Source organism: Epinephelus fuscoguttatus, linkage group LG9 (genome assembly GCF_011397635.1).
Source record: "Epinephelus fuscoguttatus linkage group LG9, E.fuscoguttatus.final_Chr_v1".
Taxonomy (NCBI): domain Eukaryota; kingdom Metazoa; phylum Chordata; class Actinopteri; order Perciformes; family Serranidae; genus Epinephelus; species Epinephelus fuscoguttatus.
Genome location: NC_064760.1, coordinates 29560776 through 29585497, shown reverse-complemented (window position 1 = coordinate 29585497; position 24722 = coordinate 29560776). Strand labels below are relative to the sequence as shown.

The 24722-nt window shown below is 42.1% G+C and overlaps 3 protein-coding genes across 4 annotated transcripts; 1 reads left to right on the top strand and 2 right to left on the bottom strand.

Annotated features, from left to right (window-relative positions):
- Positions 1–3554: 3554 nt before the first annotated feature.
- On the bottom strand, positions 3555–7048 carry hbegfa (heparin-binding EGF-like growth factor a). Of its 2 annotated transcripts, XM_049586164.1 has the most exons (6): positions 6781–7048; positions 5787–6029; positions 5488–5686; positions 5235–5390; positions 5019–5105; positions 3555–4907 (listed from the first exon to the last, which is right to left on the bottom strand). In XM_049586164.1, exons 1-5 carry the CDS (start codon positions 6821–6823, stop codon positions 5033–5035), a joined length of 714 nt encoding a protein of 237 aa, XP_049442121.1. In that variant the 5' UTR covers positions 6824–7048; the 3' UTR covers positions 3555–4907; positions 5019–5032. The 2 variants fall into 2 exon arrangements, with proteins under 2 accessions (XP_049442121.1, XP_049442120.1); XM_049586163.1 differs by lacking the exon at positions 5019–5105 and having other exon boundaries at positions 6781–6959.
- A 2339-nt stretch (positions 7049–9387) lies between these two features.
- Positions 9388–18126, top strand: rufy1 (RUN and FYVE domain containing 1). Its single transcript, XM_049585360.1, has 17 exons — positions 9388–9744; positions 11116–11295; positions 11413–11530; positions 11632–11733; positions 11854–11977; positions 12089–12150; positions 12305–12440; positions 12624–12725; positions 13567–13683; positions 13983–14150; positions 14237–14334; positions 14416–14535; positions 15106–15235; positions 15651–15745; positions 15839–15887; positions 15994–16071; positions 16160–18126. Exons 1-17 carry the CDS (start codon positions 9414–9416, stop codon positions 16301–16303), a joined length of 2154 nt encoding a protein of 717 aa, XP_049441317.1. The 5' UTR covers positions 9388–9413; the 3' UTR covers positions 16304–18126.
- Positions 18127–18138: 12 nt separating this feature from the next.
- LOC125894151 (heterogeneous nuclear ribonucleoprotein H-like) lies at positions 18139–24107 on the bottom strand. The gene is made up of 11 exons (XM_049585361.1): positions 23964–24107; positions 22651–22747; positions 22406–22561; positions 22173–22316; positions 21087–21225; positions 20164–20342; positions 19877–19989; positions 19607–19742; positions 19441–19524; positions 19160–19252; positions 18139–18938 (listed from the first exon to the last, which is right to left on the bottom strand). The coding sequence occupies exons 2-11, from the start codon at positions 22730–22732 to the stop codon at positions 18841–18843; spliced, it is 1224 nt and encodes a 407-aa protein (XP_049441318.1). The 5' UTR covers positions 22733–22747; positions 23964–24107; the 3' UTR covers positions 18139–18840.
- Between the last annotated feature and the right edge of the window lie 615 nt (positions 24108–24722).

The window sequence follows — 24722 nt, the reverse complement described above, 5'->3', positions numbered from 1 at the left end:
GGCAGGAAGCACCTTTCACAATAAACTCACCCTCCTCACACTGATTCTATCCAATACAACAACTATAGCATCTGATTACTCAAGTCTATTTGGCAATATATCAAGATAACAGAGTGGTTTACTTTGTTAATGGATTTACGTCTTTTCATAAAAGCTTCAGAGAAATATATTAGGTGACTATGCAACGTTATCAGTACACCCACATGCTGCACTGATACAGTATCTGTGACTAGAAAAGTCAGGGATTCCACCTGTAAAGGCTTTAAATTGGTGGTCAACAACCTCTTCCATAATCAATGTACACCTACAAAATATCACCATGTATTTAAATGATTTACTGCTACTAGCTATAATGTGTATCGCAAAGTAGTTGGGAACATTTTCCTGAGTCTAAAAATCTTTTATGTTTCAGACAAAGGCGCCTACAGTAAATTCAGCTTAGGTGAGCACACCTTGATGTTAACAACCGCTGCCAAAAAGTATCAAAAACAATAGCAATCTTGGCACACCGGCAATTCCCATAGAGTGTGGCGCACAATGAAATCTGCCACTTCCGATGAATTTTGGCCAACCTGCAAGGAAATGCCTCCTGAGCTGTGAAAATATCCTCTTTGAGTCTCTCCAGGAACATTCAAGAACACTGAGAAGGCGAGGACGCTACTGTGACCCTACAAGGAAAATTCAGGAGTGGTGCAGCGCTGATGCCTGATGATGGGCCACCATGCCGGACATTATTTCCTGGCTGTGGTCCACTGAGAAACAGAACGCAGCGAACTCCCTTCTCTCTCAGCATTCTGGCTCTTTGGTGGCCATCAGCCCCGGGAATAGCAGCTATGTGAGCATGACTGCACGGCACTATTTCTGTGTGCTCTGCTACTTGACATTGAGAGGCCGGGATTAGGTGGCTCCACTACTGTAAATGACTAGCCCCCTGTCACACATACAAACACACGTACACATGTGTGGGCTTTTGCAAATACACACGCATGTTTATACGCACTGCGTATGAAGTCCTGTGACAAATACAGAATGGAAAGTTAGCTACGTTTATTTGTAACTGAGAATCAGGGTTGTCAGCATATTCGCTATTTGCTGTGACCTGAGAGAGGCAGACAGAGGGGTCTACAGTCTGTGTTTGAAGGATATATCCAGGACGTCAAACTGACTCAGCAGCAACAACAGGTTAAGAAGACAAAGATAGTTAGAAGCTAAAGCCGAACTATAGGCTACAGATCACAGTGTAAAAGTGAACCACCACATCACTGCTGATCGCCACAGAACACAATGAATATAAAGGGAAACCTCCCTGATATTAAACCAGCTGTGTGGCATCGCAGTGTGTGCAGATGAACGGTGTTTGGCTCTGCCTCCGTGCCACTGCCAATACCCGGACCTCCGCCGCCAGATGGGCAGGGATCTCCAGGGGAAGTCAAACATCTGTGCACAATGCAATGACACAGAGCTGGTTGAATATCAGCAAAGTCTCCCAGCTTCCCTTCACTGGTTCCTGTACAGCAGGGCCGGCCTTTGTTTCACTGTTATAATCATTAAAAAGCAAAAGCAGCATGTGTATACATTCAGTAGGCTATATCTTCAGTAGCTAGCTAGCTAACCCTACACTTTTCAGGGTTTGATTTTGGTTTTGGAACAGGGAAGAAACGTATATCTTTTTCCAACCTCTCCAGGTAACAGTATCATTAATACATGACGTGCCCCAGGCACAACATTTAGCTCCAAATCCACAGCCTGAAAATGAAGGAAATCTGAAACAATTGCATTAGAGTCAGTCACTGGTCTGAGCTGGCCCAATGCTACATCATGATTGGCCAGTCTGCATCCAGGGGCGGGACTTAGCAAAGGGTCAGTTGGTGGTGGGACGGGGCTAACCTAGGGCGCTGAATCAACCCATAAAATGACACTTACTCCATCAGTTTATCTGTAAAATTTTAAAATAACCAAATGTGGAGATACATAGTAGTTCTCATTGGACAGATTGGGTATGCTTTAAATATCGGCCAACACGACCATATTCTGTATCTTTAGATTGTTTTTATGTATGTGCATGAATTATGTGTGTTTTTATGTTTGTTTGATGCTAGACGTATCAAGTATTTTGAATTTAATTGAATATATCTGCCCTGCAGTGAGTTCATCTGCTAAAAATGCAAACCGAGCGTATGTGCATGGATTTTTTTTTTTTTTCCGTGAGAAAGTTAAATGCTGAAGTGCTGTTTTTTAGTTGCTCAACAAATGGTTTGAGGAGTACTGCGTCCTGAATCAGTTACCACACCCTTATGTTTCAGCTGAACATCTGTCTTTAACTACCATCCCCCCGCGTGAACATACAGTCCTACAGTGTCTTGTTTATTTAGTATATATAGAAAGTATGGGAATCAAACCCGCAAACAGTGTTGAAAACGATCCCATAGCAAACATGTAAACACTTGTGTTTTGCTGTGGATTTTTGCTTGTAATGGTTCGGTTAACCCCTCTAACCCACGCAGCCCCGGCACAGAGGCATTACTCCAACACATTCCCACACACACATACGCAGCGTCGGTGTAACAACATCCGTGTAGGAGGTGACTTCAAGGGGTGACTAACATTTGGCTGGGTCTCAGCCTGCCTTTGAGTCCAGCTGGGTCTTTTGACTTTCCTTACCCCCATTAAACCTGTGTGCGGCATACATGACAGCATTGTTGCATCCTGCTAGTAGTTGCCGTATGCGGTCTCTCTGAACTCTGCGGCATTCAGGGCTGGTTGAGGTCTCAGATGTTTCACTTGGTGGTGTGTCTTTGAACATGACATCTGTTGGCTGTGTGAGTAATGGCGTGTGGTGTTGTGGCACGATGTGTTGTGGCTGAACATCAGGTGTTCCCGGCCTGTGTGCCGCACATCTGCTCCCCGTGGCTCAGTATACGTACACACAGCGGTAAGTGAGTCCTGACCGCACTCACTATGATTGATCTGTCAGTGAGTCTGATGAAGCTGTTGTCGACACATGAAACTGATAAAGTCTTCTTTTATATTTGCTCCAAAGAGAAAGGCCTCTGGGAAACATTAATTTAAGTACAAACAATCATTTGTTTTACAGCACAATTGGAAAGGACTAGCGATTACACACTGCATGGCCTACCAAGATAACCACATCTAAACATAATAAACTGGGAAGGCCTTCTGACTCTATATCCACACAGCACTGACTATAAATATTTGCCTTTTGAGCACAGAACATAATAGCACTAATAGCCAGGATACAGGTGCTTTTTAAAAGTTGGTGCTCACACGTCAGAGACAAGGGAAATAAAATATTGTGTTTACTATAATTACAGCTCCTGAATGGGCCAAAAGAACACACCGGTGTTATCATTGTCCACACGGGCCACTCTAAAATATCACATTAATGTTTGGGCCTGTCTCAGGAAATGAACCAAAGAGCAAAAATAAACTTGACCTTACTTAACTGATCCTCCAGTACAACATCTGAGACTCCTATTAATGCTGAGAGCACAGGGGGGTTGATGTAATGAAACAAAAACTACATGAGTCAAACATTTGGATAGACTTTTTTTTTATTTTGCTCTGAAAAAAAAATCACATAAATAAAAATCACTTCAAAACTACAGGACAGGATTTGAAAGGGTGGAACACTTTAATTCACATTTTTTTTTTTTTTTGCGCTTGACAGCTTAACATGGATCTGAGGGAGTTTCTCCTCGAATGAAGGTAAGACAACATGACATCATATTCATACCAAATTCTTGCTACAGTGCATTTGATATTTGACTCCCTTTTTAATAAAGTTTCTTGACAATACAAGCGCTGAGTGCACAGTCTGTATGTCGCCTTTAATCAATACATAACCAGTGCAGTGTATCATGACGGCAGGCGTCCATCTGATCTTACGACAACAGTGAGGCAGAACACTAATGTGGCCTGAAGATCCCCAAACCTGCGGGATGCATTAGGGTGGGGGAAGTGAAAGAGCAGTGCACCACTGACGTGCCTTTGAGCAAGGCCCCCCGACTTCTACAGCAGAGCTGCTTGGTGGCTGACACATCCAACTGGTTGTACTGGGCAGCTTCCATGTGTGTAACTGTGTGAGTGTGAGCAGGGCGTTCCTGAAAAGCACTGCTCTCAATCAATAATTTCAAAAAATACGATCATATCTATTCAACGATCAATTCTTTAATCACAGTGCTATTGATCATCTACCGAGTGCCAAAATTAAAGTCAGTAATCAGATAGTTTTATGCATCATCCCCCTTTTTTTGCAGGAAATACTTAATATCTCAAGGAGCTTCTGCATTGTTTGCTTTTCTGTTTCATAAATAAATAGCGTCCAATAAGAAATATAAAAAAAACTGTAACATCATTATTTTAAAAACGGTTGAAGGTGGTTAAAATCTCTATAAATACAGTTAGCTTAAATAAATAAATTAAAATTATAAATATACTGTTTACTGTACACAAAAAAAAGATGGACTTGTGCAGGAAAATACAAAATGCTGTCTGTTGAGAAAAAAATTGTTAAAAATCTTGTTCAGTTCAGTCTGACACGACCTCTTTTTTCACACAGTCAAGAAGCAGCGCAGGGTCTAGACGCGTTCCTTCTTCTTCTTCTTCTTCTTCTTCTCATTCCTCCGTGCTCGTCACCTAACTGCTCGTCACATCTCCAGTCCATCCTCGGGGCCGTTAGTATTCCAGTTTCAGGTGGGCCGACTTCTTCTGAGGCCTTCAGGAATATGTTCACCTGCCCTTTTTACATCTGAACGTCTAGCAGAGGGTTCGAGGCAGACAACAACCTCTGTTCCCTTCTTCATGTACGATCCTTTTTCCCCTCCAGGACCTCCTTTTGCAGTTCACTTCTCTTTTTCTATTTTGAGGTAGAATTTCCACATCTGTGCCTAACGTGGAAAAAAAACAAAGAGAGGCGATGAGCACAACTTTGTTTCACGGAGGCAACAAAGACGAAAGAAAGATGGTGTTTGCTGGTGTGCATGTTCCTCACGACTCACCTCTCTTTGTCTCTTCAGTGGTTGGACGCTAAACCTAGTTTGACCTTCTCTTCACTCTCTACATCATACGCTCCCCGCTTGTGAAACCTGTAGTACACAAAAGAAAAAGGAGCTCAGTCAGACTATTTTCTGTGTCTAGCTATGACAAGTATCCTAAAAAATCTATCTGTGTGTGTGTGTGTGTGTGAATGGTTGTTAGTGTGAGCCTTCTCTTACCTGAGCAACAATAAAAGGCCTATGATGGTGAGGCACACGGACGACAGCACCACCGCCACCACCGCCAGAGCTGTGGTCCGGTTGTAGCCCTCCTGGGGTTTCTCCAGGGGCAACGTGAAGAACTCACACCTTTCCCCGGAGTAGCTGGGGTGGCACCTGCACACAGGACAAAGAGGGAATCGGTTTAGAGGCTGATAATTTGGTGATAATCTGGAGAGGGGGAAATGGTGAGCAGATAGATGCTGATACTTACACACAGGACGCGGCACGGATTTCCCTCAGGTACTGGCAGGTGCCGTGAATGCAGAAATCTTTGTACTTCCTCAGGCAAGGATTCCTCTTCTTCCCCTTGCCTTTCCCCCTCTTTCTTCCCTTTCCTCTCCTCCTGTTTCCTTCGGTGCTTTCAGCCTCCAGGATGGCAGACGGGTCTTTGGGTTTGCTTACCATGGCAACTAGACCAAAACCAGAACAGAAAAAAAATCATTTTATGACCTTTGTTGAGGAGGCGAGTAACAGTGGTGAGGAATCTGAGACAATGACAAACTTCCTTACCTCGTGGCAACTCCTCATAGTCTCCAGACAAGCCATCTTCATCCTCATCTTCATAATAATAATCACCGTACTCCTCCTCATCCTCGCCTTCCTGGCCGTACTCCACTGTTGTCGCTTCCACACTTCTGCTCTCCTCCTCCACCCTCCTGTTCCTGGTTGTGTCCAGGTTTATAATGGCTGTGTGCCGCTGCCTGTCGCTCTCATACCTGTCCACTGCAGCACCGCTGGCGGGTCTGGACACCACTGAAGGAGAGAAAAAGTTTAAAACGTTAAAATTGCACATAAGTTTGCTTTGATAGTCTGTAACAGAGCAGATCCCCCAAAACCACCCCAGAATCACTTCCTCTAGGGGACGAGCCATGCTCACAGGTTAGTGTGCCAAGGTGGGAGGACCTCTGAGGGCAAGTTGAAACATGTTGTGCACCAGGAAGCTCCAGGCGGGATTTTTGGCTTTCAGTGCAATCATGCTGATCCCTATTGGGAAACACACAAGCTCAGATCCTTAGGGGATGGTAGGTATGCAATGCCTTGCTCAGGAGCACCTTGGCAAAGCGGACACCGGCTTGAACTAGAAAGCCAGGCCCTCCCTCAGAGAGAGACAGCTTAGATTTGTGGGCTTTGGACGGGAAATGCACCAGGGAGGCAAATAGAAGTTGGCATCTACTCCCTGTGTCTCCCACACGAAACGCATGGACAGACAGTTAGCTAATGTGAGGCAAGAATATGAGTTAAAAATAAATGTATCCAGTTACATAAAGCATGCTCTAAAATAGAGAGATGACCCCATTAGCTCCCGAATAGCCTGGCATCATGAAAACCGTTGCCTTAAAGGTTATGAAGTTTACAAGTGACAGCCCGGCCATGCTGGAGGGGTTTACAGTGATAACCAAGATGAGACGGTGTCTCACAGGTAGGACACACACAGGATATGACAAACAGAATGAAGTCACTCAGCAAAGATACACAGAGAGAGAAATGAACACATGAAACTCACCCAAGGCGTGAACCAGTAAGAGCACAACACTGAAAATCCTCATGATGTCCAAACTTCCAGTGATTTTTAGGAAACAAATGTGATGATTTATAAGATGTATTCCGTCCACTTGTTCCGCTTCTATAAATTCCTTCCCTTTTTTCGCTTCTTTTTTTTTTTTTTTGTCGGTGTGTTTTTTGTGAATTAATTCCGCCTGTTTGCGACCTCTTGTCGTTACTTGAGAGGACCGCTGCGTCCCGGAAGTTCCAGTGTGAGAGGAGCGGAGTGAAGGAGCGTCCCGACAGAGGCACCGCGGTATTTATGCTCCTGCGCACTTCACCACGCCTACAGACTGCTGCTGCTGCTCACAGACTGCAGGGAGGAAATTTGTGAGAGGATACAGTCATATGCTGAACAAAGTGTGGACTTCTGTCATAAAGATAGTGGCACATTTGAGTCATTAATTACTACACTAATTAATGGATCATTACAGTAATGACTGTGGTGTGCAGCTGCAGTATACAGCTCCACTTAAAATTCAAATGAGACCCACTGATGGTCACACTGGTAGGCATTACTAAGGTATTAATATTTTAGTACATGTGATTTTTCCTACTCTTAAATGTAGGCAACACCCTGTATCAGTTTCTGTGGAAGTTGTTTGATGATATAAGAATCTGCATCTTCATCTTCATCTTAAAGCTTTCATCTACCTGAAGTGGTCTTGTCTTTCAAAACACTGTCATTTCCATAAGCCACTTGTTGCCCCTTTTTTAAGAGTTTTATAAGTATTTAATGTCAAGGAAAACATGGTCTTACTATGATTTTACTGTTATGGCACAGATGGCCCATGTACTTTAAGCTCCCTTGTTATTAGACAGATAGATAGATAGATAGACAGATAGATAGATAGATAGATAGATAGATAGATAGATAGAAAAACACCAAATAATAAACAAAAACAACATAAAATATTTTTTTCTTTCTTTAAAAAAATAAATAAATTAAAACCCAAAGTATAAAATATGTGCCTTTTTATTTGTGTTTAAATTTTTACTATTTTGCCGACCTTTTAAGATTTACTTTTTTTTGGGTCACCCATTCACTCACACTTGCAGTCTACACTGTAACTCTAGGGATTCAGTGTTGTTTAATTCAGATGAGTCCAGTGTCCTCAGCCCACACTTACATATCGGAGTGCAAAGTATCCCTCACATATCTTAAAAGTAAGATAATTAGTGATGTTGAAAAATGGTGGGTTAACACACCTGATAATACAGAAAAAAAATAATGATAACTGCTCGATCCAAGCTGGACTGGTGGGTGTCTTTAGGCCTATAAATAATAAAAAACACCTTGTGAGAGGTTCCACAAGAAAGTAACGCACAGCTTGTCTGCGCCACCATGTGGTGAAACTAGGAAGTACAGCATGCATGCTCTCAGTACTTGGAGAGGATCTGGATGACGTCTTTAGAGAATATTTGACCACTAATTAGTTTTACGAACTACATCTAATTATTTAGTGAGGCAGTTGTAAGATTAATTATTTCTAAAAAAAATATTCTGGAGAGACTTTTAATGTAACTTTATTATGAAACTTAATTCTTCTGAGAAAATTTTTTCAATATTTTTTCTAGTTCAGATTTTGGTCAGTGCTGCACAGTGAGTTTAATGTTTAATCAGTCTGCTCTTTACACTGAGGCCTGCAGAAGAACCTGAGCTTTGCTCTGGGTCAAGGCCTCAAAATGTCACATAGATAGGACTGATATCTGCAGACTTGCTGCCACATAGTGACCCTATAGAGCCTGTGGTGACCCTGTGGGTCTGAGGCCGTGGGGCAGCTGCTCACATTGCATGGTTGGTAATTTAGGCTTGATTGTCAAATACCATTTCCTGGGGAAAAAACCATCCTATTTGAAATCTACATAGTAATGGTTTACTTACTTCCATCTGTAGTCTACAAAATACAAAAGCATTAGTGATAGAAGAAATTGTGGCAACAACAGAAAGGGCAACACCCTCACTGCTGGTCTGAAGTTAGGACACATATGGTTCAATTAAGGACTTAATGAAATAAACACAAAACAACTTGTACAAACACAGTATGATCAGCTGTAGTGCATGTAGTGCTACTTGTAATACTTTTACCATGAGAATCAGGAATGTCATATCTACAAAGAGGAATAAAGGAAGCAAAACACACCATTACAACAGGAAATGTTATTGGTGCTGTATCGCGGAAATGACGTAATCATTTAAGGAATTAGTTAATAGAGGATGGAAATTTTTTTTAAGGAAGTGTTTGTCATTTGTAAGAGGAGAGAGGGTGATGCAAAATAAGCACTTGGGGGCGGGGGGGGGTCATTCAACTTTAAACTGTCTTATTTGTATTTATTTTAAAAACCCTCAGAACCCCGCAAAAACCTGTGAGTGTGTTTGAAAGGCATGTATTCTGATAAGTAAAGTGCAGACTCTATTTTCTGTTTATACTGTACTGCACCGACCCTCCAGTCCAGTAGGTGGCGGTAAAACACCTGTAAACTGACTCCCTAACCGCCAATAAATCCAATGAAGAAGAAGAACGTCCTGACAGCGCGCGTGATTGCACTGGCCTGGTCACGTGAACACAGGGGGAGAGGGGAGGGGGGACAAACATGGCCGACGAGGCAGGGGAGGTAAACACAGCTGTAGAGGATAGCGAAGCAGAACAACAGCTAGATGAGCCCGAAGTTTCAGAAGCCGCGCCCGAGGCCGAGTCCGGCAGCAGCGACGGGCAGGAGCGGACGGAGAAGCCAGCTCCCGCCGCGACGGAGAACAGCTGGTCGGCTCCTATCTTGTCTCTGGCTCGGAAGGCCACGGAGACGATTAGCAGCGGGGTGAGCTACGCTGCTGCCCAGAGACACCCCTCACAGGGATCCGCTCCGAGCTCTCCGCTGGAGAAAGAGCCCGAAAATGAGCTCAACAACACTTCAAGGAAACTTCCAGGTAGGCGGTGACTGCTCAGAGTAACACTCTTTATCTGATCTCGTTATGTTATAAAGTATTGCAGCCATACAGTCCATGTCACTACTTCCTCTTGAACTTTAGGTTAGTTAATTGTCAGCTGTCATGACGCATGACTTCAAGGCTTGGTGATCGTGCATAAGATCACACCACTTCATGTAGTGTTTATGCTGCATTTCATGGACTCAAGCATGCATGACATCTCCTCCAAGCCTGCGTCTGTATGACTGTTCTTATTGCAATGCTTTCTCTTTGCCTTTTATTCTTTTCTTTTTTTTTTTGTAAATTCAGTCTATTATTGAATGTTTTTTTTAAGAACACAAAAAAAACCACAAACTAAAAGAGCACATACTAAGCAAAAGCACAGCATAATCTCTGCAGTGTTTATAACATATATGATTCAAAAGCCCATCAGCACAGCACCTCTCCTTGTAGCAGCCATTAATGTGCATTTGTTTATATACTTGGACAGGCTGACACCCGTCCTGCAGTGCACAGTGCCAGGATGCATCCAAACCTTATCTACAGATCAAACCTGAAAACAAAAGAAGTCTCTGTGGCACACCCAAAGGAAAACACAAAGGCCCAATCCCTTCACCTGCATATTAAGAAATAAGAAATATTAATTTCACTAACTAAACATGACACATACATGCACAAAGCAAACACGTTTCTCAACAGTACACTGTAGTTTCTGGCTTCTATGACATGTTAACACATTTTCTAACAGTCAAAAACTGATTCCAGACATGCAAATATGATTCACTACAGCAGGGATGTCAAAGTAATTTTAGTTCACAGGCCACATACAGTCTGATTTGATTGCAGGTGGGGCTGGACCAGTAAAATCATTGTTTCATATCCTATAAATAACAAACAACTTTTTTTCCCTTTATTGCTTTAAGAAGTACATTTTAAAATTGCTAATCCATTTACAAAACAGATGACGAACAGCCTGTGATGTCTCCAGAAGAATAAATGCAATTTCAACTTCAGTTGCAGCCAGTCATTCTGTCATTACATGTGCATTTTTTTTATACATTTCCACTCCTGTGTAGTCATTCTGACATCACCACACCAAACTAAAGTGAAAGAAAATAACTGTATTCTGGTCAGGGTGGAAAAGCCTCTGAAGCAGCATTTCACATGAGGAAAGCAACTCAGTGTTTAACTTGCTCCTGGCACCTGGCACCTCTTAGCCTTCACAAGCGCATCACTATAGGTGTGCAAGGTCATCCAGAGGGCTGGATTGGACCCTTATGTTTGACACCCCTGCTCTACAGTTATGCAGGTTGGCTATCAACTGATGTGTTCTCTGTCATTAACTTCACCTGTGCCTTGCATTCTTTACAGTTCTGCCCCCCAAAGACCCCATGGCAATAGAAAGGTCCAACCTCCTCAGCATGATGAAGCTGAGCATCAAAGTATTAATTCAGTCCTCCTTAAGTCTGGGCAGGACGCTCGATTCAGATTACCCTCCTCTGCAGCAGTTCTTTGTCGTCCTGGAGCACTGCCTCAAACATGGGCTGAAAGGTGAGACAGTCAAGAGGCTCACCCTTTTTTTTTTTTTTTTAAACTGAATTAGTTTCTATTAAAAGTGATCCAAATAAATGTCAGTGCTCTTATATTTGTTTTGATTTTTCTTTTCAGTCAAGAAATCCTTCATTGGTCAGAACAAGTCCATATGGGGACCTCTGGAACTGGTTGAGAAGTTGTGTCCAGAGTCTGTTAACATTGCCACAAGTGCCAGAGACTTGCCCGGCATAAAGTATGCTATTGCAAACCATTTCCCAGCATACCTACAATGTAAGATATGCTCAAACCTATTTGATAAGTGTTTGTGTAATTGCATTTTTATTCTCCTTTGAGGACCGGCCTGGGGAGAGCAAGGGCTTGGCTGCATTTAGCGCTCATGCAGAAGACAGTAGCTGACTACATGAAAGCTTTGCTGGACCGCAAAGATCTCCTGAGGTTAGTAACCATAATTATTTTGTACAAGAATATGTTCATGTTCATGTGTCAGATAATAGTTCATTTTTAAAGCTTCCAACTTATTCTTATTCAATCCCCTTCATGTCTGTCTCCTCCTAGTGAGTTTTATGACTCTGGAGCATTGATGATGGAGGAGGAGGGGGCAGTGATAGGGGGACTGCTGGTGGGCCTCAACGTAATTGACGCTAACCTCTGCATTAAAGGGGAGGATCTTGATTCTCAGGTGAGTGCTGACAAGTTTTGTAAGCCTACACATCCCAGCTGCTGCACCTCAGTTTCAGTATGAGAAGAGTGAAAGTGGATACACAGTCATGAGTTTCTCTTTCCCATTTAGGTGGCAGTCATCGACTTTTCTCTTTATCTGAAAGACACTGCCAACAGTGAGACTTCAAAAGAGTGAGTGCTTGCATTCAGATGGATTGAGCATACTGCCTACACTGCCTTTTGTTATATTATTGTAGTTTGAACTGTAGCGCCTGGCATGATAATAATTCGATCCCAAACAGACCTGATGCTTACTCAGCCAACATTGTTATTCTTTCTCTCTCAGCGATGCCAAGATGACAGCCATTTTGGATCAGAAGCACTACATTGAGGAGTTAAATCGTCATCTAAGCGGCACCGTCACTGACCTTCAGGCTAAGATGGAATCTATTGAGAAGACCAACAGCAAACTTGTAGAGGAGGTCAGACACACCGTGTGTGAACTGTTGTGTGACTGTGCTCGTAAGTGTTGGGTGTGACACATTTTTGGATCACCACAATGATCTGTCTACAAAGAGGGCTTTCCTCTGTAATGTAAACATGTCATCTGTGTATATTAGGTGTGTTTCACCTGACTGATGAGCGTTTGTGTTCTTTATCCTCAGCTGACGGCAGCGACAGACAGAATCAACTCTCTGCGGGAAGAACAGGAACAGCTAAGAAAGGAGAATGAGACGATCTTGCAGTCCAGCCAGAAAAAGGAAGAGGTCAGAAAGCAACTAGAAGCATCTGCAGTTTGGGTTGGGAAGTGAAGTGAAGTTAAGCTCAGGAACTTGGGAATTTTTGCATCATTTTAATATAAAAATCAAAACTTTTTAAAGTGAACTTATTTGGGAGGTGGGGTAATACACATAAAAAAAAAGCAATACTAGGTCTTACGGCATGTTTTTGTTAAAGTATGGTCACTTAATTGAACTGTACGCATTCAGCAGCGCACCCTTCCATCACAGACACATATAAAGTAGTTTGCCAGCACACTGTCACATAGGAATTCAGTGAAATTATAACCTCCGCGTGCACAGTGCATTCTCGTGTCACATGTTCAGATAACTCTACTGCACCGTTTGAGTCAAAGGACCGAATACTGGAATCGAAGTTTCCATTATATTACTGAAGTTAATATGTATGTTAAAAAAATAATATTTCACTTAACTTGTTAACACCTTCTAGCTATCTGTTATCATGTGGCACGTAGCAAAGGAGTTTTAATTACTTAATTGCTCGCTAGCTAACTCATAACATGGCACATCTCGCGTTGTTTGTATTTGACAAATAGAGTTGTTTATCAAATTGATTATATCTGCTTTTAATAGGCTAAAGTTTTTGTTTCTGTCTGCAAATGACACTGTAAATACAGCCTGAACAAATAACCCCTTTATTTCCATTTTATTTCAGTTACTTTTTCATTAATTCCAATAACTTACCTATATATTCCATTTAATACCCATAGCAAGTTTCCACCTTATTTCCCAGAATTTTGCAACCCTAAATGCAACTAATCCACTTCTAATTTACAAAAAACTGTGTGGTGTGTTGGTGTTTTTCCAGGCAGCCCTTCAGGACAGCCAGGTTGAGCTGGAGACGTACAAACAGACTCGACAGGGCCTGGATGAGATGTACAACGTGGTTTGGAAGCAGTACAAAGAGGAAAAGCGCATTCGCCAGGTCAGGTATCAATTGACTGTAGCACTATATCATGCATGTGGCAGTAGAAGGTGACTCGGCAGCTCTGTGTTGCTTCTTGGGCGGGGGGGTAGAAGCTGGATTCTTTTTGGGTGGGAGGCATCGTCTGGTTGTCTCCAACAAAGTTAAACAGAAGCCAGCAGTGTGAGTACTGTGTGAGTTTTAATGAGTCATTTGGCCTCCTGTTAGCAGAAAATTCAAAGCTCATTTTTGTGGCCTGATTAGACTGTAGAACTGAATTTGACTCATGCCTTTTGTACGTTTGCAATGCATGATGTCAGGAGCTGGAGCGTGAGTTGGAGCTCCAGGTGGGCCTGAAGCAGGAGATCGAGGTGGCCATGAAGCTGCTGGAGAAGGACACACACGAGAAACAGGACACGCTGGCAGCCCTGCGGCTCCAGCTCGACCAAGTCAAGACTCTGAACCTGCAAATGTTCCACAAAGCTCAGGTAGACACATGTGAATACACCTTTTCTTTCTCTTGCTTGGCCACTCAGACAGAACACACATTAACACAACCTATGTGGCTCTTTAGGACTCAGAACGAGAGGCAGAAAAAAAGCAGGCGGAGGCTGTGCAGCTTGAGCAGAAGATGGATGAAATGGAGAAAGCCATGATGGAACTCGAGCAGAGGTACGTGTTGTGTATTTTTCTGTTTCTAAAATGACATTCCTTTAAATTAATATTTTCCTTCTTGTCGTTTGTGCATCACAGACTTCAGAACTCGGAGCAAGAGCGCAAACAAAGCGACCAGTCAGACAAAGATATGAGGGTGGAGCTGGAAGGAAAGGTGGATGCTTTGCAGAAACAGCTGTCTGACCTGGATACACTAAGGTAAGACACACATTTGGAAAGCATAAAATTGATACAGCACAATCCCATAAACCTACAAAAGAGGCACGAAAAATGACATGACTATAAATATGTTCTGCACATGGAATAAAAAACAAAATTACCAGAACACAGAAAAGACAGTCTATAAAGGATGAGATTTAAAACTACTTTGGCTAACGTGTTAATGCCATACTGACGAGCAGTTAAGTAGCTCTTCTTGGAAGTATATCAGCTAACACTTTATTTAAAGACTATTAAATCTTAACTGCAGATAAGATACAAGCTTAGCTTTTAACTTCAATCCATCTGACACACATTTAAAACATTTTTACAGGTATTAGGTTTGATTTTTTTTTAATTGTCACAGTCCAAATCAAGTAATTATTAATGATAGATTCGGGGTCTAAAAAAAATCTGCCATTCATGGTATGTGTTTGAGTCACGTATCTGGTCCCCCATCTCAGATTTTTACAGTTATCATATATAGATTGATACTTAAAACCTGTGATCCTGCACACACACAGGCTGGCGCTGGCTGTAAGAATCACCATGTCTCTTCTGTATTCTCAGGCTGGGTTTGGAGAATGAGCTGCGCACTGAGAGGGAACAGAGACAAAGCCTGCAGAAATCTCTCCAGCGGGAACAGGACAACAGCATAGAGCTCCGCACACAGCTGCAACAACTCCAGGGCCTGCACACGGTCAGTGTCACACACACTTAGACACCGAAGTGTGCAGAAGTCCTTGAGATCATGTGTATAACATCCAGACACGGACACAATATAATCACTTTGTAAAAGGTGTAAAAGTGCCTCTTTATCAAAGCTGTTGTGTTCGAGTAAATCCTTAAATTCCATCCTAAATCTACTCTAGGATTAGTTTGGTTTGGTGCTGTAGTTTGTTTCCTGTTATAATGTTTACATATGTAATATATATACATATATATATATATGTCAGTATTTGTTTTGTAAATGCTGTAGCTCAGATTTTGCAACAGCCTCAAGAAAAGATTGTTCACCTTACTTCAATTTCTCCAAAGTATTGTGAGCAAATACTGATAATCCTGCACAGCACTGTGATGTAATGGTGCCATTCTTTTGCGAACTGTTGGTGCAGGAGCTGCAGGATTTGAAGCACGAGAAGCAGCAGCTGCAGCAGACGTGTGAGCAGCAGGAGCAGGCTCTACAAGAGATGGGACTGCATCTCAGCCAGTCAGTACTTCTCATTTATTGTCTTCTTTTGCTTTTTCCTAACTATGTGCACCATTTAATGGGGTTTTTGTGTTGCCTTCGTCTTTGTCAAAGGTCCAAACTTAAGATGGAGGACTTCAAGGAGGTCAACAAAGCTCTGAAGGTAAAATATGAAGATGTAAAGAGTAGCACACTTCTACAATTGATGCCATAAAATTGAAAAAAGAATCCTGTCAAGTAACATGCTGCACGTTTACTGCTCCCATCAGGGCCACGCCTGGCTGAAAGATGATGAGGCCACTAATTGCAAGCAATGTGAGAAGGAGTTCTCCATTGCACGCAGAAAGGTCAGCTCCTTTATGACTGCATTTTATTTGTGCTTCTAGATACTCATCTTCACAGTAATAACAATTAACTGTTGTGTTTGTGTTGCAGCACCACTGTAGAAACTGCGGAGACATCTACTGCAACAGTTGTTCCAGTAACGAGCTGGCCTTGCCCTCCTACCCTCGGCCTGTGCGGGTGTGCGACAGGTGCCACTCCCTCCTGCTGCAGAGAAGTTCGTCCACAGGTTCCTGACAAAACCCCTACAAGCTTCAACGTTTCTACGAGAGCTTTCTAACACTGCACATACTCATCCACTATGATTTTTAACGACTCGTGTTTGAAAAATGTCATCAAATCTTGGGGGAAATGTGATTTGGTGTTCCATTTCCACTGTTACCTGAAATTCAGGAACATTAGTAACATCTGTATTAAACAAGGGGCCACCTTTTAACACTGATGAAATGAGCGATGTGTGTCAAAGGGATAGTTCACCCCAAAATCAAAAATATATGTTTTTCTCTTACATGTGGTGCTGTGTATCAATTCAGATTGCTTTAGTGTTAACTGCAGAGAGTTGGAAATATTGGCAGTCTTGAATATGTCTCTGACACACCAAGCCAATGGTCAGCTTGTGTTTACTGTTAGCACAAGTCAGCACTTGTCGGCTGCAGATTCAGCATGTTAAATTTGTGTCAGAGCAGCAGCTCAGCTCAATGCATGAGAACAGAAACAGAATTGAGGAAGGCAAATTAACAGCTAGAGTCAAGAGGGCGAGAGATGTTAACAAATGTTGGGTAAGATCATTTTTTTAGCCAATTAGCTCTTCAGCAGAAATGGTTCATAATGGGTTGTTATTGTTCGCTAGCACATGGTAAATATCCTTTGTTATTTTAACAGTGGGTTGTTTTGTTGTAGTGCTTAAGGGCTAACTAGCTTGACTTGATGTCAAGCTTCTTGACTACGTGATGTCAGTCTTCGGTTTCCCTTTTTTGAATGATGAATATAGACTACCGCCACCTGTTGGTATGGAGAGTTATTTCCTGTCACGCAGGTGCAGAACATGCATGCCAGTTAGCCGTCTTAGTTTTAGTTAGCGGTTTTAGTTGTATGCAGTGAAACGTAATGGTTGACACACAGGTGACATCAGGTGACAACAGTTGGCCTTCATTGACACTAATTCTTTAATGTCTTGCATTTCCTCATGGACGAAAAGCATCCTCCTTGGCTGAGCTGTAATGTTAGCTTGCTGAGTCAAACTAAGATGCCCACCTCCTTATGTGGTGGGTGTAGTTTGACAGAAAGAAAATAGTTCCTACATGAAACTGCTAGCAAGGCCTGTGGATTATCATGAGTAACCGAGTCGTGATTTCTGGAAAGAGACATTGAGTCTTCAAATATATTTGTTAGTGCTTTGAGCACCACAAGCCTAGTGTCATCTAGTTCCATTATAATCCCAGAGAAGGCAGCCTTGTCTACAGCTGATATCTCAAACACTCAGCAACAAGATTGATAAATAGAACTACAGGTGAGAGGAAAAGAATTTGTATTTTTGATTTTGGGGTGAACTGTCTCTTTGAAGATACTCAAGGTAGCCTGGAGGTTGAAGTAGTTTAGAATATTTATGTGATCAGTGTTTCTTTGGGCTGGAATAACATCAGTTTTACAATTTGGCATCATAAACTGACCATTTTTAGTGTGTAACTTTTCTAATTCAAACCGTGGATGTAGATTATGTTGAGATCCATCAAGGTTCCTGTTGGTTTCTGAGGGTCACTTGTGTGATCTTTAGTATGAACTATTCATTGTACTTCACTTTGATATTATTCCAACTTGTCATACATCTACTCTGTAATAATTTTCACAGCTACAGCCCCACTGCTGGACACATGCAAAATTATTGTGTAAATGACTGTAGAATGTTAACAAATCTAACTATTTTAGAATGTATTATTACGACAGGGTTTTGCGGATTGTGTCAACTGCTACAAAGCCATTTTCTTAATTAATTTGGGAATGGTGACCAAAAGTTTTTTATCTAGATATTTGATAAATGAATAAAACCTCCTTTTTTGCAATGCTTGTTTCAATTTAGATATTCCAGACTAGTTTTTATTCACTTTGTGCACAGGAAATACAAATAGCATTTGAAGCAGTAGAAACCTTCATGTCAGCAGATTTGAAATTCACTTGCCCTTGACATAGCCCTCATCCAGAAAACAAAAAACGCAGAACTGTCAGTCACACTGAGGAAAACAAAAAACATGCTCTGACCATGTAAAGTCTCAAATTCAGATCAACATTTTAAGTGGAAATAAAAAGGCTTTACACTATGTAGAAGGTGAAACAAGGTCTAAACATCAGAAGATACCAAACATATTCTGAATTTTCTTCTTTGTTCATGCACTCAGACATTGAAAGTAATGTTAACGCCACCAGCACAGGATTAGTTAACTTTGGGGAACAGCCAGGTTTGTGGAGAACGGTAACACAAACATAAAAAGAAAAAACAGCACACTTCCTGGAAATGAAAATTTAAAGCATGGTTTCTGTGATGTGTCAAACCTGTGAGGAATGGGGAAGACAAACAGCGCTTCTCTGACACCGGTGATCTCACTTTCTCTGAAGAGCATCCACTTAAAAAAAAAAATACAAACCCTACCCCTCAGTATTTTCAAAACAACCTCACCTGACCCTACCCTATGTTTACTAGGTGAGACTTGCATTTCCAGTCCTTCCAGCAAAATGCTGAGTTAAAAAAACACATTGAATTAAGGGGGGAAAAAAAAAATCTACATTCCCCATCCCCCGCCCAGTCCATTCATAGAGCCTCTGCTTCCTCCTCCTCCTCCGCCGCCGTAGTAACTGCTTCCCATTCCGCCCTGGTTACCTAACAAGAGAGAGAGAATACACACTATAGGACCGAGGAGTTCCTCAAGGAGTCATACATAGGAACACTGCACTTTTGTCCTGCAAACAAAAATATTATGCCAAGGTTTCAGTCTAAGAGTTTGCTGTGATGCATAATACTTTGTGTGTTGAGAGAGCAAAAGGTTGCAGTTTAGGGCGGATCATGTGGAGGAAAACTATTATAACAGAGCTGACACTCACTGTAGTCACTGTAGCCGCCCATATTGCCCTGGCTGCTGTATCCTCCAGAATACCCTGAGCTCAGCTGCCCACCGCTGTAAGACGACTGGTTCCCTGTAGAGAGGACAGATCCCATCAGGCTCAAGAGGACGTTACAGACTCACAATTATTCCTTAGATGTGTCCTGCTGATTTTGTGAAGCCAAGCATCATCAAGGCCACAAGATTTTTTTTTCTCTTGGCGCGAGCACTTCCATTCACACAGACTCAAAGAGTCTCGTGACCTCCATTACTGAAACTCACCCATGCCACCCATCATCTGGCTGCCGTATGCTCCGTTACTGCCACCTGCTGTTGAGTTCAAGAACAGTTCCACATAGCGGTGTTCTGAGGAGCAGAGACAGAAACCATGAACATCATGATAACATCTATATGCAGGGAGGAAGTGGTAAATGTCACTTAAACTCACGCATGTTAGCTTTGTCTTTGGACATGGCTGCCACAGCATCCTCGTGTGTTGCAAACTCTACATCCGCCTCCCCAGTTACCCTGCCGTCTGGACCGATCTCAATATGGACCCGCACTGGATTCAACGGTGAGAAGAACTAAGACATACAAACAAGGACAAATTAAACACGTTTATGTAAGTGGAACCTTAACATCTGAAATATGCAGAGTGAAGAGAATTTAAGCAATCCAGTTGTTTTGCAGATATTTTGCATTTGGTCCTCCAACTTACATTGTAGATGTCTGTCTCTGTGGCTCTGTACGGCAGGCCCCTCATGTGGACACAATGGCCTGTTGTACTCTGGAAGGAAGAGCCGCCATCGCCATACCGTCCATCCGATACACCTGAATATTTATAATCAAGATTTACACAAGGTCTAACGAGGACTTTACATGCTAATCTTTGTCATTCTACTGTGCAGTGTTAGTATGAAGTGACACAGGAAGAGTTATTACCCTTAAACAGGTTCATATCACTGAATCTGATTTCAATTTATCTTCAGTCCATTTGACACCCACCTCCTCCATAGCCTCCGCGACGCATTCTGTCATAGGATCCCCCTCGGCCCATCATGTTGTAGCCGCGACCACCCGAGGGTCGGTCATAGGGGCCAGGTCTCTGCATGCCCATGGGCTTCCTCTGGGGTTCGTAATGGGTCCGCACCTCAGCGCGGCTACTCTTGAAGATCTCAATGTACCTAAGAGCATAGAGATACCACAGTGAGGGCATGGGGAATGGACGAGGCACGGCTGCATTTGCTCAATACTGATGAATCTGGGCTATGTAGATGCTGTCATGGTATAGTCCATAGGTAGTAATATCTTTGAGTGCTTAATGCTAGTTGTTAAAAGAGCAGATAAAAAGAACAACTTGTTAACTGAGTTGCAAAATTAATCTGTCCAAATTGATAAGGGCCTCATTAACTTTTACACTTTTCTTATGGTTACCTGAAGTGAGTTATATATCTGATTTAGTAGAGTGTCCTGTGTCCTTGCCATGACAGCAATTGTCCTGGTTTTAGAGGAACAGAGAGAGCTCCAGCCCTTCTGCGTCTCGCTCTAAGCTTTACCTGTGACAAAGGGCTCCAGATCCATGTGTACAGTGGCCCTCTGATTTTACCACCAGGGAGACTCCTTACCATTATGAACGTGGACTGATGTTTAGTGCTGAGACACCATTTGTTCTCAAAATTAAGCATGTGCTCTGATTCACGTCATACTGGTGAATGGTGCCCAAGCACTAATCTTCCCATTGAACAGTGTGAGTGTGTGGCGTATTTGGATCTAACATGACAATTTGTCTGTGTGTTTGTGGTAAATATTACAAATATGCTTGAATGAGCCAAGAGTAATGTGGTGTCCGTTTTGCATTTGGTTCAGATGTTGAGGGTGCACACCATAAGAAAAGCAACTTATCCAGCCAACCAACCAACCATCCCCACCTGTGCCCTATTCTTTCCTTGTGTTTCTTTAGAGCCTTTTCAGCTATATCCTGTGAAGCAAACTGCACGAAGGCCTCCCCCGTACTCCTCCCCTGGATGTCCACCGGCAATGTTATCCCATTTGGCACGATTTCCAACCCTTCAACCCAAGGACAGATAACCCCAGCAGGGGACATATTAAATCACATGCCCAATCACAGAGAGAACTTTCTCTAAAGAGAGATAGAAAACTTATGGAAAACTCTATACATCATCACACATACCAGTTCAGTTTTTAACCAGTGACTGGCCATTTAAACGACTTATAGTTACTGCACTTTGGGGATAAAATAGAAATGAGAGGATAGAGGAAGAATATGGAAAGGGGCACTGTGTGGGACATCGGGCTAGTATTGGTGTGTTGATGAAGAGAGAAAAAGATCCTGGTGGGTGACATGAGGAAAAATTACTGTTCACCAATTAGGAACTGATGCAACACTTGCCGTCTAGTGTGTATAAGAAAAATGCATTTAAAAGACAAGGGTGTGAGTAAATGGGGAAAAAAGAAACAATGATACTTGGGTAAGAGACTGTCTGATCAGTGATGAGTGGGACCCATTCCATCATTAGTAAATTACCAGTAGACACAGATCACTTAAACATTTAATTCACGGTTTTACATCACCAGACCCAATTAAAGAGGAAAAAAAGTGATGAAAATGGGTTTATGATGAATATGATGGGCAAAGATGGGAAAGGGTGTCTGCATAACAGAATCCTGCTGTTGAGCTACACAAAGTCTTCAAATAGTTCCTCCATTTAAATTCTATGTAGCTTCCTTTTCTGGCGTCATTTCCTCACTTATCACAAATCCATAAACATGACTAATTTTACTATGCTATTATGTAATAATATACAGTAAGTTAGAATAATTTTCCAATATCCACTTCTACGTAAAATCAGATGCAAGTCTTGGTAAGTGTCCACAGGAGAAAGGAAACAAGAAAAGGAAGATGAAAAAATAAAAAATAATTAAATAATAAAAAAAACCCCGTATCACTAACATTATATCAAGAAGTTTAACAATTGCGCACTGAGCCTTCTTACCTGAGAAAAACTGTACTATCTCCTCCTTGCTGCAGCCGAAAGGAAGGCCTCGGAGCCGGACGAGCCCATCTCCTGCTGTTTCTGGACAGTTTGGACCGGTGTGCTTCATGACCCAGTCCATCTCGACATTGTTGGATTTAAAAACTATCACAGGACATATCAAAATCAGCCATCACAGCATAAACCTCGAACAATTAACAAAGGAGCCATTATCTGTAAGAAATTGTACACACCCTCTACATATCTGTGTCCCATAGTTTCCCTGTCCTTCTTCACCGCAATCTTCAGGTCTTCCTCTGTCTCCAACTCCACAAACGCCTCTCCGCTGGGACGCCCCTCTCTTGTGTAGGTGAAGTGGATGCCACCTCCATTGTTGATGATTTTGCAATCTGCATTTGAAATTCAAATTATCAAATCAATTCCGACTACATTAATTGCTGATGTATTTGCTGAAAATGTATAATTCATGTATACATACCTGAGAAAAATCTCTGAACTTCATCCACTGAACAGGACCAAGGGAGACCCCTGATGCGTACTACATATCCCTCATCGGCCATGACTGGTCACGATCCCTTAAGGAAAAAAAAAAAAAAAAAACACGATATTATACAAGTGTGAAAGATCAGCACATGCTACAATATAAATAATGCATCCCAATCAGACATCACCAATGTCAGTAAAGGTGGACAGTGTGGATACAATCCTCTGTCATGATATTCATCCCGCTATAAAACAAGCTTCTGCGCCTTTTTCTGATGTAATGTTCATATCCTCAGTTTTGGTGCATCACTGTTCCACTTGGGAAGCACTTTTCTCTGTGTCACTGCTTTAAATAGATCCCCACAAGCACATAAGTACACCGTGCCTCCCATTTATGCGCCAGTAAATCCCACGAACACGACTTTTCATTACAAAAGTGGAAACACTCACCTACATTTGAGGAATTCACTGACATTTTAGTTCTTTCCTGTATATTTGTCATACCAAACAACACTTTTAACGGTTAAAAACTGTTTCTTTCTCCAATAAAAGCTAAAAGTAAATGTTTCGGGCGCCGTTTTAATTTAGATTTAACTTCTAAAAGGTAAAAGGGTATAATTTTTCCCTATAGACAGTAGTCTTGTAAGCGGGTTGCATGGTGGGCCTGAGTATGTTAACTGTTATATGTGAATTAGTTGGCAGCGCCATCTTGAGGCCGCTCAACGGTGCCTACCGGGAACGAAACTAACGTTTATCAAAAAACTCATTGTCGTGTCTTTACTCTGCTACACAAAAATGTTTCTGTCTACAATTATTAATCGAAGGCAATTCACACAACCGTCTTATTCCCAGCTCTTCATACCTAAACCCCTGAGGCGAGCACTTCATAGAAAGCGCGAACCCAGTCGGTCCCAGCTAGCGTTAGCGACACAATATGCAATGTTAGCTACGTTACTTATATTAGCCAACGTTTCTACTAATTGAAGCGTTTGAATTAACGTTTAAAAGTTACCGGAAGCCGAATTATGAATTAATAATTAGGGACCTCATTCATTTTCGACGGAGTGAGTGGCCCTCAGCACGCTCAATACCGCACCCAGACACAAGAACAAAAGCGGCCCTCTCACCCGGCGCCATGTTATTAGCGTTAACTGTTAGCTAGCTCTGACGTTAGCATACGCTAACTAACGGTATTATAATTTAATATGGTGAACAAACCGGTTGCTATGTTATGCTATTAGCGCCCAGAAACGTGACATTGTGTTTTAGATAAAGTAAATTAAACGATAGTAGCAATGATCAATTTACCTGAAACAAACGTAGAATCAACACGCCGGAGTATGTATGACCAGACCTGCGTGATGCAGCTGAAACCTTCTGCTGGGTTGCCAGAACTCCTCAACTATCCCTCTTTCAGCAACCACTAATACATTATAATAGACACTTAACAAATCTTTGCCAACATAAAAACATTATTCAACGTGATCAAATATCTTAAATACCAATATGAGTATCTTTCTTGTTCTGAATCGTGTCCATTTTTAATTATCCCAAGTTTGCTGAAGCTCATGTACTGTGACAAAATGGACAGAAAGTGTAGGTTTTTATACACATCTGGCAACCCCGGCTGCGTCCACGCCCTAAAACGATGACGTTCTCGCCCAAGGCCTTGGCTGACCGGGTGCATCTCCTGGCCTTCTAATCCAGGTTACCCTGTTTGTGTGGTCAGTAAATTGTAATGATTCTCAGCCCCTGTCAAGGTAGAACATGTGTAGCCTACTTCATAGGCCACATTTCACAAGGCCAAACGGATCTAATGCTCATCAAAGTCAACTCAAAAATTATGAAAAACAATATTTGACACTAAAACCCACTTAAGACATCTCATAGATTTTGGAGTTTTGTGACAGTGATAATAATGATGCAGACGATGATGATGTGTAAAGAGTAACCTATAAGCTTATTTAGGTAGCCTACATTATTGTAACCAGAGTAGACCACAAGCCTTGGCAGGTGGTTTTGGTGACATTTATGTCTGAGCGATTATCGGTTTAAAATTTGGAAAGG

Bases quoted from the DNA above. Each gene is read 5' to 3' on its own strand.
- hbegfa (XM_049586164.1), bottom strand. From the start codon at position 6,823: ATGAGGATTTTCAGTGTTGTGCTCTTACTGGTTCACGCCTTGG. The intron at 6,030-6,780 runs GTGAGTTTCATG...TCTCTCCTTCAG, and splicing joins CTTACTGGTTCACGCCTTGG to TGGTGTCCAGACCCGCCAGC. The intron at 5,687-5,786 runs GTAAGGAAGTTT...GTTTTGGTCTAG, and splicing joins CTATGAGGAGTTGCCACGAG to TTGCCATGGTAAGCAAACCC.
- rufy1 (XM_049585360.1), top strand. From the start codon at position 9,414: ATGGCCGACGAGGCAGGGGAGGTAAACACAGCTGTAGAGGATAGCGAA. The intron at 12,726-13,566 runs GTCAGAAAGCAA...GTGTTTTTCCAG, and splicing joins CCAGCCAGAAAAAGGAAGAG to GCAGCCCTTCAGGACAGCCA. The intron at 15,746-15,838 runs GTCAGTACTTCT...TCTTTGTCAAAG, and splicing joins ATGGGACTGCATCTCAGCCA to GTCCAAACTTAAGATGGAGG.
- LOC125894151 (XM_049585361.1), bottom strand. From the start codon at position 22,732: ATGGCCGATGAGGGATATGTAGTACGCATCAGGGGTCTCCCTTGGTCC. The intron at 22,562-22,650 runs GTATGTATACAT...TTTCAAATGCAG, and splicing joins AGTTCAGAGATTTTTCTCAG to ATTGCAAAATCATCAACAAT. The intron at 21,226-22,172 runs GTAAGAAGGCTC...CTTGGGTTGAAG, and splicing joins GATAGTACAGTTTTTCTCAG to GGTTGGAAATCGTGCCAAAT.